Here is a 20,490-nt window from a genome sequence, read left to right on the forward strand (position 1 = left end):
TCCTCCGAGACAGCATCGTCTCCCAAGAAACACTGATTCTACATCCTTCGAACGGTCAACATCCTTCGAGCGGGTATACACACCCGCAGATCAGTCACTCACTCATCTCGTACATACGCACCAGTGTAACTATCCTCGTTATAAGTTGTGGAATAAACGGTGAAATATAACTTACTATACTGTGTCATATTCATTCAACCACCTCTGTTATCTTAACCGAAACAGGGGAACGACTACTTCGCGGCGTCGATTCACCGAATCGTAGCGAGAATTTACGCCTCTCGCTGACGCGTTTTCCTCGCGACCGCGTCTCTCCGCGATCGGTCGTAACATTGGTCCTTCGAGCCGGATCATCAGTGGCAGTGGATAGTTTTGTCACCCATCCGGTCGAAACATTTGGTCCTTCGAGCCGGATTCGAGTGAAAAGCGCATACCAGTGACACCCACTATCATACAGTGCCACGTGAATCCAACATAACCAGCAGCGGAAGCGTTACCCCCCCAGCGAGGTCAGTAACGTCAAGGATCGTCACCCTTGAAGAGGTATTATTCGGTGGTTAAAACGCAACCACGCAACCACGCAACCTCCTGCCGCAACTGGACAATCTTCAACAGAAGTAAGTTGTAACCATTCCACTCTCAATTATCTAACGAATAATGGCCACCGGAAACGAGCTTACCGCCTTGCGTCGACGCCGGGGTTATTGTATCGGCCACTTTACACGCTTATCGAAAAAACTAGACGAAATTGAACAATCCGGCTGTCCGCGAGAGAACGAGCTAATTCAAATCAAAAATCGTCTGGAAACATACGAGACGGAGCTCCGCGCCATCCAAAACGAGATTGTAAGCATAGACGAGGAAGAGATCGAGCGCGGCCTCGAGATAGCCGACGAGTACGAGAAATTAGAACTCCGATTAACTACTCAACTGAGCAACCTACGACTAATTGCGACGTCACAATCGACAAACGACGAATCAGCTGCCGGTCGCGAGTCTGCTTCGCTTAAACTGCCGGAGATTCGAATACCCACATTTGATGGTATGCTCGAGAATTGGCAGTCATTTTACGATTCCTTCTCGTCAACGATAGATCAAAACAAACAACTAACACCAGTCCAAAAATTCTATCACCTCCGATCAGCCTTGACTGGGAGGGCCGCGCGAAGTATACAATCGCTAGCCATCACCGAGTCAAACTATGCCATCGCCGTTGACGTACTCAAAGAAAAATTCGACTGCCACCGTCAAATCTGCATGCGCCACCTCGACTTGCTTTTGGACTATCCAAAAATAGTTAAAGAGACACCCGAAGCCATAGACGACTTTCTCGAGACGTTCAAGATAAACATCCAAGCGTTAGAGAACCTCGGTGACCCAATCACATCCGACACCGTTCTTCTCAAATTACTTACATCAAAGTTACCCCCAGCCATCATTCGCAAATGGCAACGCACCTTACCAGACAAGAAGTTACCGTCATACAAGCACCTAATAGACTTCTTGCAAACAAGGACAAACGGCGATCAAACGAACGCTCCAACACCAATGGGAAAAGGGGATACCTACCAACACACTCGTCACCGACAAAACGCACGACATGAACGAACACACATTACAGATTGGATGTGGATGTGTCCGACCTGCAAAGGATCTCACGAACTCAGATATTGCAAGGTTTTTAAGGCCAAATCGGCTACAAAACGCCTCGAAGTTGTAAAACGGGCATCGCTCTGTATAAATTGCTTAGGCAGAGGCCATTCACTCACTCAGTGCACATCCGGTTCATGTCACATGCGCGGGCAACGCCATCACACAAATTTACACCGAGCGCTCACTCAGGTCAGTCCACGGATTTCAAGCGATCGGGCCTCAAGCGATCGGTATTCAAGCGGTGGGTCAACGAGCGGTCGGTCAACGAGCGGTCGGTCAACGAGCGGTCGGTCAACGAGCGGTCGGTCGTCTGGAGATCGATCGTCGGGCGGTCGTTCGCCGCACAACCGATCCTCTAAGGGACGGTCTCCACCTGGGTCATCGCAACAGCACTTTACACATCGATCGAGACGCACAACCGAATTTTCGCGGAGATCTACCCAGTCGACTCCAAAAGACCGAGAATCTCATCCTCCACATGAATCTCGAGCATCGTGGAACAAAGGCACCAACCGAAGCTCATCGCCCAAACACCAATCGAAGACGAGGAAGAATTAAACAAAAAAACCTGCGCATTCCTAGCCGCTCTACGCCGATTCAGCTCTCGGCGAGGATACTGCGCGAACATCATCACGGACAACGGCCTCAACTCCGTCAAGGCCAACAGAGGGCTGCTGAAAATTCGGACCCTACGAACCCAAGAGAAGGGGCACAAGTTTTCTCGACGACCAGCAGATAAAAGGGATTTTCAACCCTTCAAATTCTCTATCCCGTATCACCCAATCCGAGTGATCTCCCTATCCTCATTCCCGGTCACTTCCCAATAGGTGATGCACTAACGAGTTTACGGGAGCGTGATTTCAGGACAGCTTTACCATGCCGGCATCCAGTTGGCAGCGTATCCACCCGATCAAGCACCACTTCAGAAGCTGAGGGAATCATAAGGAACGCTACCGTGCACACGGCAAGCCACGGTCACGACATCCAACGGTCATTCTCCACCGAGGGTCATTACTAAGAGAATGCGATTCGAGCTGGTCATCGGGGTGAATCCAGCCTCCCAGGCAACCTCAAACCGCCGCACCGCGCTTGATGACTCTTCACCAAGCAGCACCGACGTTCCCTTCGACGATACCTCCTGGGCCGAGGTGTTTAACGACACTTCCAGAAGCAAGATTTACGACACTTCTTGGGTCGTGAATTTCACCTGGAAATCGCTCGGCATCGGCGAGGAAGACGGCGATCCAGACTACAAAGGGGACAACGTGCCATCCAGGCAACGGGCCTTCGACCGTATCTTCGAAGTCACCCTGGCGACAACGGCCTCATCCAGACTACCACAAGTCAACGAGCATCTTGGAACGACGTGCCACGCAGCGCGTCCTACCAACGAGCCAACCCGATCACGCAGAATAAGGACAATCAGCAATCAACAAGGAGTCGGGCGGCTGCTCCAATTAACTCCACCTTTAATGAAATTTTGATCGGTACCCTCTCAACGGGGGGAGGATGTTACGCCGCGCGACTGTCTGCCTGGCCCAGGTCACACACCGCGGGCCAGACGGACACCAGATGTCCGCTCTTCCGTACGGCGTACCCTCAATAGCCTAAGTACCCGTTATAAACCCGAGTAATTTGCTCGTTAAGGTCCTTCAGACCCAACAAATGTCCTTTTCTAAATCAGTTTCTAAAGACTATTGTTTACTACGGCTTGGCAAGGGAAAGTTGGGTTTTTCCACGTACGATGCTTCCTAATAACAACTTTCTATCAAGGGCAGCTAAGACCCTTCCTAATCCACCAACCTTCGTTTAACCAATTAACAACGAAGCCTATTTCCCTCACTCTCTTAGCCAAAATCGTCACCAACAAATCCGATGGTTCCGTGCGCTAGAGACTGATCCTTAGCCTTCCGCCGAGACAGCATCGTCTCCCAAGAAACACTGATTCTACATCCTTCGAACGGTCAACATCCTTCGAGCGGGTATACACACCCGCAGATCAGTCACTCACTCATCTCGTACATACGCACAAGTGTAACTATCCTCGTTATAAGTTGTGGAATAAACGGTGAAATATAACTTACTATACTGTGTCATATTCATTCAACCACCTCTGTTATCTTAACCGAAACAGGGGAACGACTACTTCGCGGCGTCGATTCACTGAATCGTAGCGAGAATTTACGCCTCTCGCTGACGCGTTTTCCTCGCGACCGCGTCTCTCCGCGATCGGTCGTAACACCATATAACGTAATACGTTATAACGTTATACCATATAACGTAATACGTTATAACGTAATGCCATATAACGTAATTCGTTATAACGTTATACCATATAACGTAATACGTTATAACGTTATACCATATAACGTAATACGTTATAACGTAATACCATATAACGTAATACGTTATAACGTTATACCATATAACGTAATACGTTAAAACGTAATACCATATAACGTAATACGTTATAACGTTATACCATATAACGTAAAACGTCTTTTCGTTATACCATATAACGTAATACGTAATAACGTAATGCCATATAACGTAATAAGTGATAACGTTATACCATATAACGTAATACGTTATAACGTAATACCATATAACGTAAAACGTCATTTCGTATTACCATATAACGTAATACGGTATAACGTTATACCATATAACGTAATACGTTATAACGATATACCATATAACGTAATACGTTAAAACGTTATACCATATAACGTAATACGTTATAACGTTATACCATATAACGTAATACATTAAAACGTTATACCATATAACGTAATACGGTATAACGTTAGACCATATAACGTAATACGTTATAACGTTATACGTTATAACGTTATACCATATAACGTAATACGTTATAACGATATACCATATAACGTAATACGTTATAACGTTATACCATATAACGTAATACGTTATAACGTAATGCCATATAACGTAATACGTGATAACGTTATACCATATAACGTAATACGTTATAACGTAATACCATATAACGTAAAACGTCATTTCGTTATACCATATAACGTAATACGGTATAACGTTATACCATATAACCTAATACGTTATAACGTTATACCATATAACGTAATACGTTAAAACGTTATACCACATAACGTAATACGTTAAAACGTAATACCATATAACGTAATACGTTATAACGTTATACCATATAACGTAATACGTTATAACGTTATACCATATAACGTAATACGGTATAACGTTATACCATATAACGTAATACGTTATAACGATATACCATATAACGTAGTACGTTATAATGTTATACCATATAACGTAATACGTTATAACGTTATACCATATGTTACGCCGCGCGACTCTCTGCCTGGCCCAGGTCACACACCGCGGGCCAGACGGACACCAGATGTCCGCTCTTCCGTACGGCGTACCCTCAATAGCCTAAGTACCCGTCATAAACCCGAGTAATTTGCTCGTTAAGGTCCTTCAGACCCAACAAATGTCCTTTTCTAAATCAGTTTCTAAAGACTATTGTTTACTACGGCTTGGCAAGGGAAAGTTGGGTTTTTCCACGTACGATGCTTCCTAATAACAACTTTCTATCAAGGGCAGCTAAGACCCTTCCTAATCCACCAACCTTCGTTTAACCAATTAACAACGAAGCCTATTTCCCTCACTCTTTTAGCCAAAATCGTCACCAACAAATCCGATGGTCCCGTGCGCTAGAGACTGATCCTTAGCCTTCCTCCGAGACAGCATCGTCTCCCAAGAAACACTGATTCTACATCCTTCGAACGGTCAACATCCTTCGAGCGGGTATACACACCCGCAGATCAGTCACTCACTCATCTCGTACATACGCACCAGTGTAACTATCCTCGTTATAAGTTGTGGAATAAACGGTGAAATATAACTTACTATACTGTGTCATATTCATTCAACCACCTCTGTTATCTTAACCGAAACAGGGGAACGACTACTTCGCGGCGTCGATTCACCGAATCGTAGCGAGAATTTACGCCTCTCGCTGACGCGTTTTCCTCGCGACCGCGTCTCTCCGCGATCGGTCGTAACATTGGTCCTTCGAGCCGGATCATCAGTGGCAGTGGATAGTTTTGTCACCCATCCGGTCGAAACATTTGGTCCTTCGAGCCGGATTCGAGTGAAAAGCGCATACCAGTGACACCCACTATCATACAGTGCCACGTGAATCCAACATAACCAGCAGCGGAAGCGTTACCCCCCCAGCGAGGTCAGTAACGTCAAGGATCGTCACCCTTGAAGAGGTATTATTCGGTGGTTAAAACGCAACCACGCAACCACGCAACCTCCTGCCGCAACTGGACAATCTTCAACAGAAGTAAGTTGTAACCATTCCACTCTCAATTATCTAACGAATAATGGCCACCGGAAACGAGCTTACCGCCTTGCGTCGACGCCGGGGTTATTGTATCGGCCACTTTACACGCTTATCGAAAAAACTAGACGAAATTGAACAATCCGGCTGTCCGCGAGAGAACGAGCTAATTCAAATCAAAAATCGTCTGGAAACATACGAGACGGAGCTCCGCGCCATCCAAAACGAGATTGTAAGCATAGACGAGGAAGAGATCGAGCGCGGCCTCGAGATAGCCGACGAGTACGAGAAATTAGAACTCCGATTAACTACTCAACTGAGCAACCTACGACTAATTGCGACGTCACAATCGACAAACGACGAATCAGCTGCCGGTCGCGAGTCTGCTTCGCTTAAACTGCCGGAGATTCGAATACCCACATTTGATGGTATGCTCGAGAATTGGCAGTCATTTTACGATTCCTTCTCGTCAACGATAGATCAAAACAAACAACTAACACCAGTCCAAAAATTCTATCACCTCCGATCAGCCTTGACTGGGAGGGCCGCGCGAAGTATACAATCGCTAGCCATCACCGAGTCAAACTATGCCATCGCCGTTGACGTACTCAAAGAAAAATTCGACTGCCACCGTCAAATCTGCATGCGCCACCTCGACTTGCTTTTGGACTATCCAAAAATAGTTAAAGAGACACCCGAAGCCATAGACGACTTTCTCGAGACGTTCAAGATAAACATCCAAGCGTTAGAGAACCTCGGTGACCCAATCACATCCGACACCGTTCTTCTCAAATTACTTACATCAAAGTTACCCCCAGCCATCATTCGCAAATGGCAACGCACCTTACCAGACAAGAAGTTACCGTCATACAAGCACCTAATAGACTTCTTGCAAACAAGGACAAACGGCGATCAAACGAACGCTCCAACACCAATGGGAAAAGGGGATACCTACCAACACACTCGTCACCGACAAAACGCACGACATGAACGAACACACATTACAGATTGGATGTGGATGTGTCCGACCTGCAAAGGATCTCACGAACTCAGATATTGCAAGGTTTTTAAGGCCAAATCGGCTACAAAACGCCTCGAAGTTGTAAAACGGGCATCGCTCTGTATAAATTGCTTAGGCAGAGGCCATTCACTCACTCAGTGCACATCCGGTTCATGTCACATGCGCGGGCAACGCCATCACACAAATTTACACCGAGCGCTCACTCAGGTCAGTCCACGGATTTCAAGCGATCGGGCCTCAAGCGATCGGTATTCAAGCGGTGGGTCAACGAGCGGTCGGTCAACGAGCGGTCGGTCAACGAGCGGTCGGTCAACGAGCGGTCGGTCGTCTGGAGATCGATCGTCGGGCGGTCGTTCGCCGCACAACCGATCCTCTAAGGGACGGTCTCCACCTGGGTCATCGCAACAGCACTTTACACATCGATCGAGACGCACAACCGAATTTTCGCGGAGATCTACCCAGTCGACTCCAAAAGACCGAGAATCTCATCCTCCACATGAATCTCGAGCATCGTGGAACAAAGGCACCAACCGAAGCTCATCGCCCAAACACCAATCGAAGACGAGGAAGAATTAAACAAAAAAACCTGCGCATTCCTAGCCGCTCTACGCCGATTCAGCTCTCGGCGAGGATACTGCGCGAACATCATCACGGACAACGGCCTCAACTCCGTCAAGGCCAACAGAGGGCTGCTGAAAATTCGGACCCTACGAACCCAAGAGAAGGGGCACAAGTTTTCTCGACGACCAGCAGATAAAAGGGATTTTCAACCCTTCAAATTCTCTATCCCGTATCACCCAATCCGAGTGATCTCCCTATCCTCATTCCCGGTCACTTCCCAATAGGTGATGCACTAACGAGTTTACGGGAGCGTGATTTCAGGACAGCTTTACCATGCCGGCATCCAGTTGGCAGCGTATCCACCCGATCAAGCACCACTTCAGAAGCTGAGGGAATCATAAGGAACGCTACCGTGCACACGGCAAGCCACGGTCACGACATCCAACGGTCATTCTCCACCGAGGGTCATTACTAAGAGAATGCGATTCGAGCTGGTCATCGGGGTGAATCCAGCCTCCCAGGCAACCTCAAACCGCCGCACCGCGCTTGATGACTCTTCACCAAGCAGCACCGACGTTCCCTTCGACGATACCTCCTGGGCCGAGGTGTTTAACGACACTTCCAGAAGCAAGATTTACGACACTTCTTGGGTCGTGAATTTCACCTGGAAATCGCTCGGCATCGGCGAGGAAGACGGCGATCCAGACTACAAAGGGGACAACGTGCCATCCAGGCAACGGGCCTTCGACCGTATCTTCGAAGTCACCCTGGCGACAACGGCCTCATCCAGACTACCACAAGTCAACGAGCATCTTGGAACGACGTGCCACGCAGCGCGTCCTACCAACGAGCCAACCCGATCACGCAGAATAAGGACAATCAGCAATCAACAAGGAGTCGGGCGGCTGCTCCAATTAACTCCACCTTTAATGAAATTTTGATCGGTACCCTCTCAACGGGGGGAGGATGTTACGCCGCGCGACTGTCTGCCTGGCCCAGGTCACACACCGCGGGCCAGACGGACACCAGATGTCCGCTCTTCCGTACGGCGTACCCTCAATAGCCTAAGTACCCGTTATAAACCCGAGTAATTTGCTCGTTAAGGTCCTTCAGACCCAACAAATGTCCTTTTCTAAATCAGTTTCTAAAGACTATTGTTTACTACGGCTTGGCAAGGGAAAGTTGGGTTTTTCCACGTACGATGCTTCCTAATAACAACTTTCTATCAAGAGCAGCTAAGACCCTTCCTAATCCACCAACCTTCGTTTAACCAATTAACAACGAAGCCTATTTCCCTCACTCTCTTAGCCAAAATCGTCACCAACAAATCCGATGGTTCCGTGCGCTAGAGACTGATCCTTAGCCTTCCGCCGAGACAGCATCGTCTCCCAAGAAACACTGATTCTACATCCTTCGAACGGTCAACATCCTTCGAGCGGGTATACACACCCGCAGATCAGTCACTCACTCATCTCGTACATACGCACCAGTGTAACTATCCTCGTTATAAGTTGTGGAATAAACGGTGAAATATAACTTACTATACTGTGTCATATTCATTCAACCACCTCTGTTATCTTAACCGAAACAGGGGAACGACTACTTCGCGGCGTCGATTCACCGAATCGTAGCGAGAATTTACGCCTCTCGCTGACGCGTTTTCCTCGCGACCGCGTCTCTCCGCGATCGGTCGTAACACCATATAACGTAATACGTTATAACGTTATACCATATAACGTAATACGTTATAACGTAATGCCATATAACGTAATTCGTTATAACGTTATACCATATAACGTAATACGTTATAACGTTATACCATATAACGTAATACGTTATAACGTAATACCATATAACGTAATACGTTATAACGTAATACCATATAACGTAAAACGTCATTTCGTATTACCATATAACGTAATACGGTATAACGTTATACCATATAACGTAATACGTTATAACGATATACCATATAACGTAATACGTTATAACGTTATACCATATAACGTAATACGTGATAACGTTATACCATATAACATAATACGTTAAAACGTTATACCATATAACGTAATACGTTATAACGTTATACCATATAACGTAATACGTGATAACGTAATACCATATAACGTAATACGTTATGACGTTATACCATATAACGTAATACGTTATAACGTAATACCATATAACGTAATACGTTATAACGTAATACCATATAACGTAAAACGTCATTTCGTTATACCATATAACGTAATACGTTATAACGTAATACCATATAACGTAATACGTTATAACGTTACACCATATAACGTAATACGTGATAACGTTATACCATATAACGTAATACGTTAAAACGTTATACCATATAACGTAATACGTTATAACGTTATACCATATAACGTAATACGTGATAACGTTATACCATATAACGTAATACGTTAAAACGTTATACCATATAACGTAATACGTGATAACGTAATACCATATAACGTAATACGGTATAACGTTAGACCATATAACGTAATACGTTATAACGTTATACCATATAACCTAATACGTTATAACGTTATACCATATAACGTAATACGTTAAAACGTTATACCACATAACGTAATACGTTATAACGTAATACCATATAACGTAATACGTTATAACGTAATACCATATAACGTAAAACGTCATTTCGTTATACCATATAACGTAATACGGTATAACGTTATACCATATAACGTAATACGTTATAACGATATACCATATAACGTAATACGTTATAACGTTATACCATATAACGTACTACGTTAGAACGTAATACCATATAACGTAAAACGTCATTTCGTTATACCATATAACGTATTACGTTAGAACGTAATACCATATAACGTAAAACGTCATTTCGTTATACCATATAACGTAATACGGTATAACATTATACCATATAACGTAATATGTTAGAATGTTATACAATATAACGTAATACGTTATAATGTAATACCATATAACGTAATACGTTATAACGTTATACCATACAACGTAAATCGTCATTTCGATATACCGTATAACGTGATACGTTATAACGTTATAACATATAACGTAAAACGTCATTTCGTTATACCATAAAACATAGTACGGTATAACGTTACACCATATAACGTAATACGTTATAACGTAATGACATATAACGTAATACGTTATATAGTTATACCATATAACGTAATAAGTTATAACGTTATACCATATAACGTAATACGTTATAACGTTATACCATATAACGTAATTCGTTATAACGTTATACCACATAACGTAATACGTTATAACGTTATACCATATAACGTAATACGTTAAAACGTAATACCATATAACGTAATACGTTATAACGTTATACCATATAACGTAAAACGTCATTTCGTTATACCATATAACGTAATACGTTATAACGTAATGCCATATAACGTAATACGTGATAACGTTATACCATATAACGTAATACGTTATAACGTAATACCATATAACGTAAAACGTCATTTCGTTATACCACATAACGTAATAAGATATAACGTTATACCATATAACGTAATACGTTATAACGTTATACCACATAACGTAATACGTGATAACGCTATACCATATAACGTAATACGTTAAAACGTTATACCATATAACGTAATACGTTATAACGTTATACCATGTAACGTAATACGTGATAACGTAATACCATATAACGTAATACGTTATGACGTTATACCATATAACGTAATACGTTATAACGTAATACCATATAACGTAATACGTTATAACGTAATACCATATAACGTAAAACGTCATTTCGTTATACAATATAACGTAATACGGTATAAGGTTCTACCATATAACGTAATAAGTTATAACGATATACCATATAACGTAGTACGTTATAACGTTATACCATATAACGTAATACGTTATAACGTTATACCATATAACGTAATACGTTATAACGTTATACCATATAACGTAATACGGTATAACGTTATACCATATAACGTAATACGTTATAACGATATACCATATAACGTAGTACGTTATAATGTTATACTATATAACGTAATACGTTATAACGTTATACCATATAACGTAATATGTTATAACGTAATACCATATAACGTAATACGTTATAACGTAATACCATATAACGTAAAACGTCATTTCGTTATACAATATAACGTAATACGGTATAACGTTCTACCATATAACGTAATACGTTATAACGATATACCATATAACGTAATACGTTATAACGATATACCATATAACGTAATACGTTATAACGTTATACCATATAACGTAATACGTAATAACATAATACCATATAACGTGAAACGTCATTTCGTTATACCATATAACGTATTACGTTAGAACGTAATACCATATAACGTAAAACGTCATTTCGTTATACCATATAACGTAATACGGTATAACATTATACCATATAACGTAATATGTTAGAATGTTATACAATATAACGTAATACGTTATAATGTAATACCATATAACGTAATACGTTATAACGTTATACCATACAACGTAAGTCGTCATTTCGATATACCGTATAACGTGATACGTTATAACGTTATAACATATAACGTAAAACGTCATTTCGTTATACCATAAAACATAGTACGGTATAACGTTACAGCATATAACGTAATACGTTATAACGAAATGACATATAACGTAATACGTTATATAGTTATACCATATAACGTAATAAGTTATAACGTTATACCATATAACGTAATACGTTATAACGTTATACCATATAACGTAATTCGTTATAACGTTGTACCACATAACGTAATACGTTATAACGTTATACCATATAACGTAATACGTTAAAACGTAATACCATATAACGTAATACGTTATAACGTTATACCATATAACGTAAAACGTCATTTCGTTATACCATATAACGTAATACGTTATAACGTAATGCCATATAACGTAATACGTGATAACGTTATACCATATAACGTAATACGTTATAACGTAATACCATATAACGTAAAACGTCATTTCGTTATACCACATAACGTAATACGTTATAACGTAATGCCATATATCGTAATAAGTGATAACGTTATACCATATAACGTAATACGTTATAACGTAATACCATATAACGTAAAACGTCATTTCGTATTACCATATAACGTAATACGGTATAACGTTATACCATATAACGTAATACGTTATAACGATATACCATATAACGTAATACGTTATAACGTTATACCATATAACGTAATACGTGATAACGTTATACCATATAACATAATACGTTAAAACGTTATACCATATAACGTAATACGTTATAACGTTATACCATATAACGTAATACGTGATAACGTAATACCATATAACGTAATACGTTATGACGTTATACCATATAACGTAATACGTTATAACGTAATACCATATAACGTAATACGTTATAACGTAATACCATATAACGTAAAACGTCATTTCGTTATACCATATAACGTAATACGTTATAACGTAATACCATATAACGTAATACGTTATAACGTTACACCATATAACGTAATACGTGATAACGTTATACCATATAACGTAATACGTTAAAACGTTATACCATATAACGTAATACGTTATAACGTTATACCATATAACGTAATACGTGATAACGTTATACCATATAACGTAATACGTTAAAACGTTATACCATATAACGTAATACGTGATAACGTAATACCATATAACGTAATACGGTATAACGTTAGACCATATAACGTAATACGTTATAACGTTATACCATATAACGTAATACGTTATAACGATATACCATATAACGTAATACGTTATAACGTTATACCATATAACGTAATACGTTATAACGTAATGCCATATAACGTAATACGTGATAACGTTATACCATATAACGTAATACGTTATAACGTAATACCATATAACGTGAAACGTCATTTCGTTATACCATATAACGTAATACGGTATAACGTTATACCATATAACCTAATACGTTATAACGTTATACCATATAACGTAATACGTTATAACGTAATGCCATATAACGTAATACGTGATAACGTTATACCATATAACGTAATACGTTATAACGTAATACCATATAACGTAAAACGTCATTTCGTTATACCATATAACGTAATACGGTATAACGTTATACCATATAACCTAATACGTTATAACGTAATACCATATAACGTAATACGTTATAACGTAATACCATATAACGTAAAACGTCATTTCGTTATACCATATAACGTAATACGGTATAACGTTATACCATATAACGTAATACGTTATAACGATATACCATATAACGTAATACGTTATAACGTAATACCATATAACGTAAAACGTCATTTCGTTATACCATATAACGTAATACGGTATAACGTTATACCATATAACGTAATACGTTATAACGATATACCATATAACGTAATACGTTATAACGTTATACCATATAACGTACTACGTTAGAACGTAATACCATATAACGTAAAACGTCATTTCGTTATACCATATAACGTATTACGTTAGAACGTAATACCATATAACGTAAAACGTCATTTCGTTATACCATATAACGTAATACGGTATAACATTATACCATATAACGTAATATGTTAGAATGTTATACAATATAACGTAATACGTTATAATGTAATACCATATAACGTAATACGTTATAACGTTATACCATACAACGTAAATCGTAATTTCGATATACCGTATAACGTGATACGTTATAACGTTATAACATATAACGTAAAACGTCATTTCGTTATACCATAAAACATAGTACGGTATAACGTTACACCATATAACGTAATACGTTATAACGTAATGACATATAACGTAATACGTTATATAGTTATACCATATAACGTAATAAGTTATAACGTTATACCATATAACGTAATACGTTATAACGTTATACCATATAACGTAATTCGTTATAACGTTATACCACATAACGTAATACGTTATAACGTTATACCATATAACGTAATACGTTAAAACGTAATACCATATAACGTAATACGTTATAACGTTATACCATATAACGTAAAACGTCATTTCGTTATACCATATAACGTAATACGTTATAATGTAATGCCATATAACGTAATACGTGATAACGTTATACCATATAACGTAATACGTTATAACGTAATACCATATAACGTAAAACGTCATTTCGTTATAACACATAACGTAATAAGGTATAACGTTATACCATATAACGTAATACGTTATAACGTTATACCATATAACGTAATACGTGATAACGTTATACCATATAACGTAATACGTTAAAACGTTATACCATATAACGTAATACGTTATAACGTTATACCATGTAACGTAATACGTGATAACGTAATACCATATAACGTAATACGTTATGACGTTATACCATATAACGTAATACGTTATAACGTAATACCATATAACGTAATACGTTATAACGTAATACCATATAACGTAAAACGTCATTTCGTTATACAATATAACGTAATACGGTATAACGTTCTACCATATAACGTAATACGTTATAACGATATACCATATAACGTAATACGTTATAACGTTATACCATATAACGTAATACGTTATAACGTTATACCATATAACGTAATACGTTATAACGTTATACCATATAACGTAATACGGTATAACGTTATACCATATAACGTAATACGTTATAACGATATACCATATAACGTAGTACGTTATAATGTTATACTATATAACGTAATACGTTATAACGTTATACCATATAACGTAATACGTTATAACGTAATACCATATAACGTAACACGTTATAACGTAATACCATATAACGTAAAACGTCATTTCGTTATACAATATAACGTAATACGGTATAACGTTCTACCATATAACGTAATACGTTATAACGATATACCATATAACGTAATACGTTATAACGTTATACCATATAACGTAATACGTAATAACATAATACCATATAACGTGAAACGTCATTTCGTTATACCATATAACGTATTACGTTAGAACGTAATACCATATAACGTAAAACGTCATTTCGTTATACCATATAACGTAATACGGTATAACATTATACCATATAACGTAATATGTTAGAATGTTATACAATATAACGTAATACGTTATAATGTAATACCATATAACGTAATACGTTATAACGTTATACCATACAACGTAAATCGTCATTTCGATATACCGTATAACGTGATACGTTATAACGTTATAACATATAACGTAAAACGTCATTTCGTTATACCATAAAACATAGTACGGTATAACGTTACACCATATAACGTAATACGTTATAACGTAATGACATATAACGTAATACGTTATATAGTTATACCATATAACGTAATAAGTTATAACGTTATACCATATAACGTAATACGTTATAACGTTATACCATATAACGTAATTCGTTATAACGTTATACCACATAACGTAATACGTTATAACGTTATACCATATAACGTAATACGTTAAAACGTAATACCATATAACGTAATACGTTATAACGTTATACCATATAACGTAAAACGTCATTTCGTTATACCATATAACGTAATACGTTATAACGTAATGCCATATAACGTAATACGTGATAACGTTATACCATATAACGTAATACGTTATAACGTAATACCATATAACGTAAAACGTCATTTCGTTATACCACATAACGTAATAAGGTATAACGTTATACCATATAACGTAATACGTTATAACGTTATACCATATAACGTAATACGTGATAACGTTATACCATATAACGTAATACGTTAAAACGTTATACCATATAACGTAATACGTTATAACGTTATACCATGTAACGTAATACGTAATAACGTAATACCATATAACGTAATACGTTATGACGTTATACCATATAACGTAATACGTTATAACGTAATACCATATAACGTAATACGTTATAACGTAATACCATATAACGTAATACGTTATAACGTAATACCATATAACGTAAAACGTCATTTCGTTATACAATATAACGTAATACGGTATAACGTTCTACCATATAACGTAATACGTTATAACGATATACCATATAACGTAATACGTTATAACGTTATACCATATAACGTAATACGTTATAACGTTATACCATATAACGTAATACGTTATAACGTTATACCATATAACGTAATACGGTATAACGTTATACCATATAACGTAATACGTTATAACGATATACCATATAACGTAGTACGTTATAATGTTATACTATATAACGTAATACGTTATAACGTTATACCATATAACGTAATACGTTATAACGTAATTCCATATAACGTAATACGTTATAACGTAATACCTTATAACGTAAAACGTCATTTCGTTATACCACATAACGTAATAAGGTATAACGTTATACCATATAACGTAATACGTTATAACGTTATACCATATAACGTAATACGTGATAACGTTATACCATATAACGTAATACGTTAAAACGTTATACCATATAACGTAATACGTTATAACGTTATACCATATAACGTAATACGTTATAACGTAATTCCATATAACGTAATACGTTATAACGTAATACCATATAACGTAAAACGTCATTTCGTTATACCACATAACGTAATAAGGTATAACGTTATACCATATAACGTAATACGTTATAACGTTATACCATATAACGTAATACGTGATAACGTTATACCATATAACGTAATACGTTAAAACGTTATACCATATAACGTAATACGTTATAACGTTATACCATGTAACGTAATACGTGATAACGTAATACCATATAACGTAATACGTTATGACGTTATACCATATAACGTAATACCATATAACGTAAAACGTCATTTCGTTATACAATATAACGTAATACGGTATAACGTTCTACCATATAACGTAATACGTTATAACGATATACCATATAACGTAATACGTTATAACGTTATACCATATAACGTAATACGTTATAACGTTATACCATATAACGTAATACGTTATAACGTTATACCATATAACGTAATACGGTATAACGTTATACCATATAACGTAATACGTTATAACGATATACCATATAACGTAGTACGTTATAATGTTATACTATATAACGTAAAACGTCATTTCGTTATACCATATAACGTAATACGGTATGACGTTATACCATATAACGTAATACGTTATAACGATATACCATATAACGTAATACGTTATAACGTTATACCATATAACGTAATACGTTATAACGTTATACCATATAACGTAATACGTGATAACGTAATACCATATAACGTAATACGTTATAACGTTATACCATATAACGTAATACGTGATAACGTAATACCATATAACGTAATACGTTATGACGTTATACCATATAACGTAATACGTTATAACGTAATACCATATAACGTAATACGTTATAACGTAATACCATATAACGTAAAACGTCATTTCGTTATACCATATAACGTAATACGTTATAACGTAATACCATATAACGTAATACGTTATAACGTTACACCATATAACGTAAAACGTGACAACGTTATACCATATAACGTAATACGTTAAAACGTTATACCATATAACGTAATACGTTATAACGTTATACCATATAACGTAATTCGTGATAACGTTATACCATATAACGTAATGCGTTAAAACGTTATACCATATAACGTAATACGTTATAACGTTATACCATATAACGTAATACGTGATAACGTAATACCATATAACGTAATACGTTATGACGTTATACCATATAACGTAATACGGTATAACGTTAGACCATATAACGTAATACGTTATAACGTTATACCATATAACGTAATACGTTATAACGTTATACCATATAACGAAATACGTTATAAAGGAATACCATATAACGTAATACGTTATAACGTTATACCATATAACGTAATACGTGATAACGTTATACCATATAACGTAATACGTTATAACGTTATACCATATAACGTAATACGTTATAACGTTATACCATATAACGTAATACGGTATAACGTTATACCATATAACGTAATACGTTATAACGATATACCATATAACGTAGTACGTTATAATGTTATACTATATAACGTAAAACGTCATTTCGTTATACCATATAACGTAATACGGTATGACGTTATACCATATAACGTAATACGTTATAACGATATACCATATAACGTAATACGTTATAACGTTATACCATATAACGTAATACGTTATAACGTTATACCATATAACGTAATACGTGATAACGTTATACCATATAACGTAATACGTTATAACGTTATACCATATAACGTAATACGTTATAACGTTATACCATATAACGTAATACGTGATAACGTAATACCATATAACGTAATACGTTATGACGTTATACCATATAACGTAATACGGTATAACGTTAGACCATATAACGTAATACGTTATAACGTTATACCATATAACGTAATACGTTATAACGTTATACCATATAACGTAATACGTTATAAAGGAATACCATATAACGTAATACGTTATAACGTTATACCATATAACGTAATACGTGATAACGTTATACCATATAACGTAATACGTTAAAACGTTATACCATATAACGTAATACGTGATAACGTAATACCATATAACGTAATACGGTATAACGTTAGACCATATAACGTAATACGTTATAACGTTATACCATATAACGTAATACGTTATAACGTTATACCATATAACGTGAAACGTCATTTCGTTATACCATATAACGTAATACGTTATAACGTAATGCCATATAACGTAATACGTGATAACGTTATACCATATAACGTATTACGTTATGACGTAATACCATATAACGTAAAACGTCATTTCGTTATACCATATAACGTAATACGGTATAACGTTATACCATATAACGTAATACGTTATAACGATATACCATATAACGTAATACGTTATAACGTTATACCATATAACGTAATACGTTATAACGTTATACCATATAACGTAATACGTGATAACGTTATACCATATAACGTAATACGTTATAACGTAATACCATATAACGTAAAACGTCATTTCGTTATACCACATAACGTAATAAGGTATAACGTTATACCATATAACGTAATACGTTATAACGTTATACCATATAACGTAATACGTGATAACGTTATACCATATAACGTAATACGTTAAAACGTTATACCATATAACGTAATACGTTATAACGTTATACCATATAACGTAAAACGTCATTTCGTTATACCATAAAACATAGTACGGTATAACGTTACACCATATAACGTAATACGTTATAACGTAATGACATATAACGTAATACGTTATATAGTTATACCATATAACGTAATAAGTTATAACGTTATACCATATAACGTAATACGTTATAACGTTATACCATATAACGTAATTCGTTATAACGTTATACCACATAACGTAATACGTTATAACGTTATACCATATAACGTAATACGTTAAAACGTAATACCATATAACGTAATACGTTATAACGTTATACCATATAACGTAAAACGTCATTTCGTTATACCATATAACGTAATACGTTATAACGTAATGCCATATAACGTAATACGTGATAACGTTATACCATATAACGTAATACGTTATAACGTAATACCATATAACGTAAAACGTCATTTCGTTATACCACATAACGTAATAAGGTATAACGTTATACCATATAACGTAATACGTTATAACGTTATACCATATAACGTAATACGTGATAACGTTATACCATATAACGTAATACGTTAAAACGTTATACCATATAACGTAATACGTTATAACGTTA

At 37.0% G+C, this 20,490-nt stretch overlaps 2 protein-coding genes across 2 annotated transcripts; both read left to right on the plus strand.

The window, feature by feature from the left end:
* The first annotated feature begins 200 nt into the window (after positions 1 to 200).
* LOC143304458 (uncharacterized) lies at positions 201 to 2,211 on the plus strand. The gene has a single exon (XM_076626940.1). It carries the CDS (start codon positions 658 to 660, stop codon positions 2,209 to 2,211), a length of 1,554 nt encoding a protein of 517 aa, XP_076483055.1. The 5' UTR covers positions 201 to 657.
* A 3,382-nt stretch (positions 2,212 to 5,593) lies between these two features.
* LOC117162474 (uncharacterized) lies at positions 5,594 to 7,604 on the plus strand. Its single transcript, XM_076626955.1, has one exon. The coding sequence runs from the start codon at positions 6,051 to 6,053 to the stop codon at positions 7,602 to 7,604; it is 1,554 nt and encodes a 517-aa protein (XP_076483070.1). The 5' UTR covers positions 5,594 to 6,050.
* The last annotated feature ends 12,886 nt before the right edge of the window (positions 7,605 to 20,490 follow it).

This window comes from Bombus vancouverensis, chromosome 2, assembly GCF_051014615.1.
Source record: "Bombus vancouverensis nearcticus chromosome 2, iyBomVanc1_principal, whole genome shotgun sequence".
Lineage (NCBI taxonomy): Eukaryota > Metazoa > Arthropoda > Insecta > Hymenoptera > Apidae > Bombus > Bombus vancouverensis.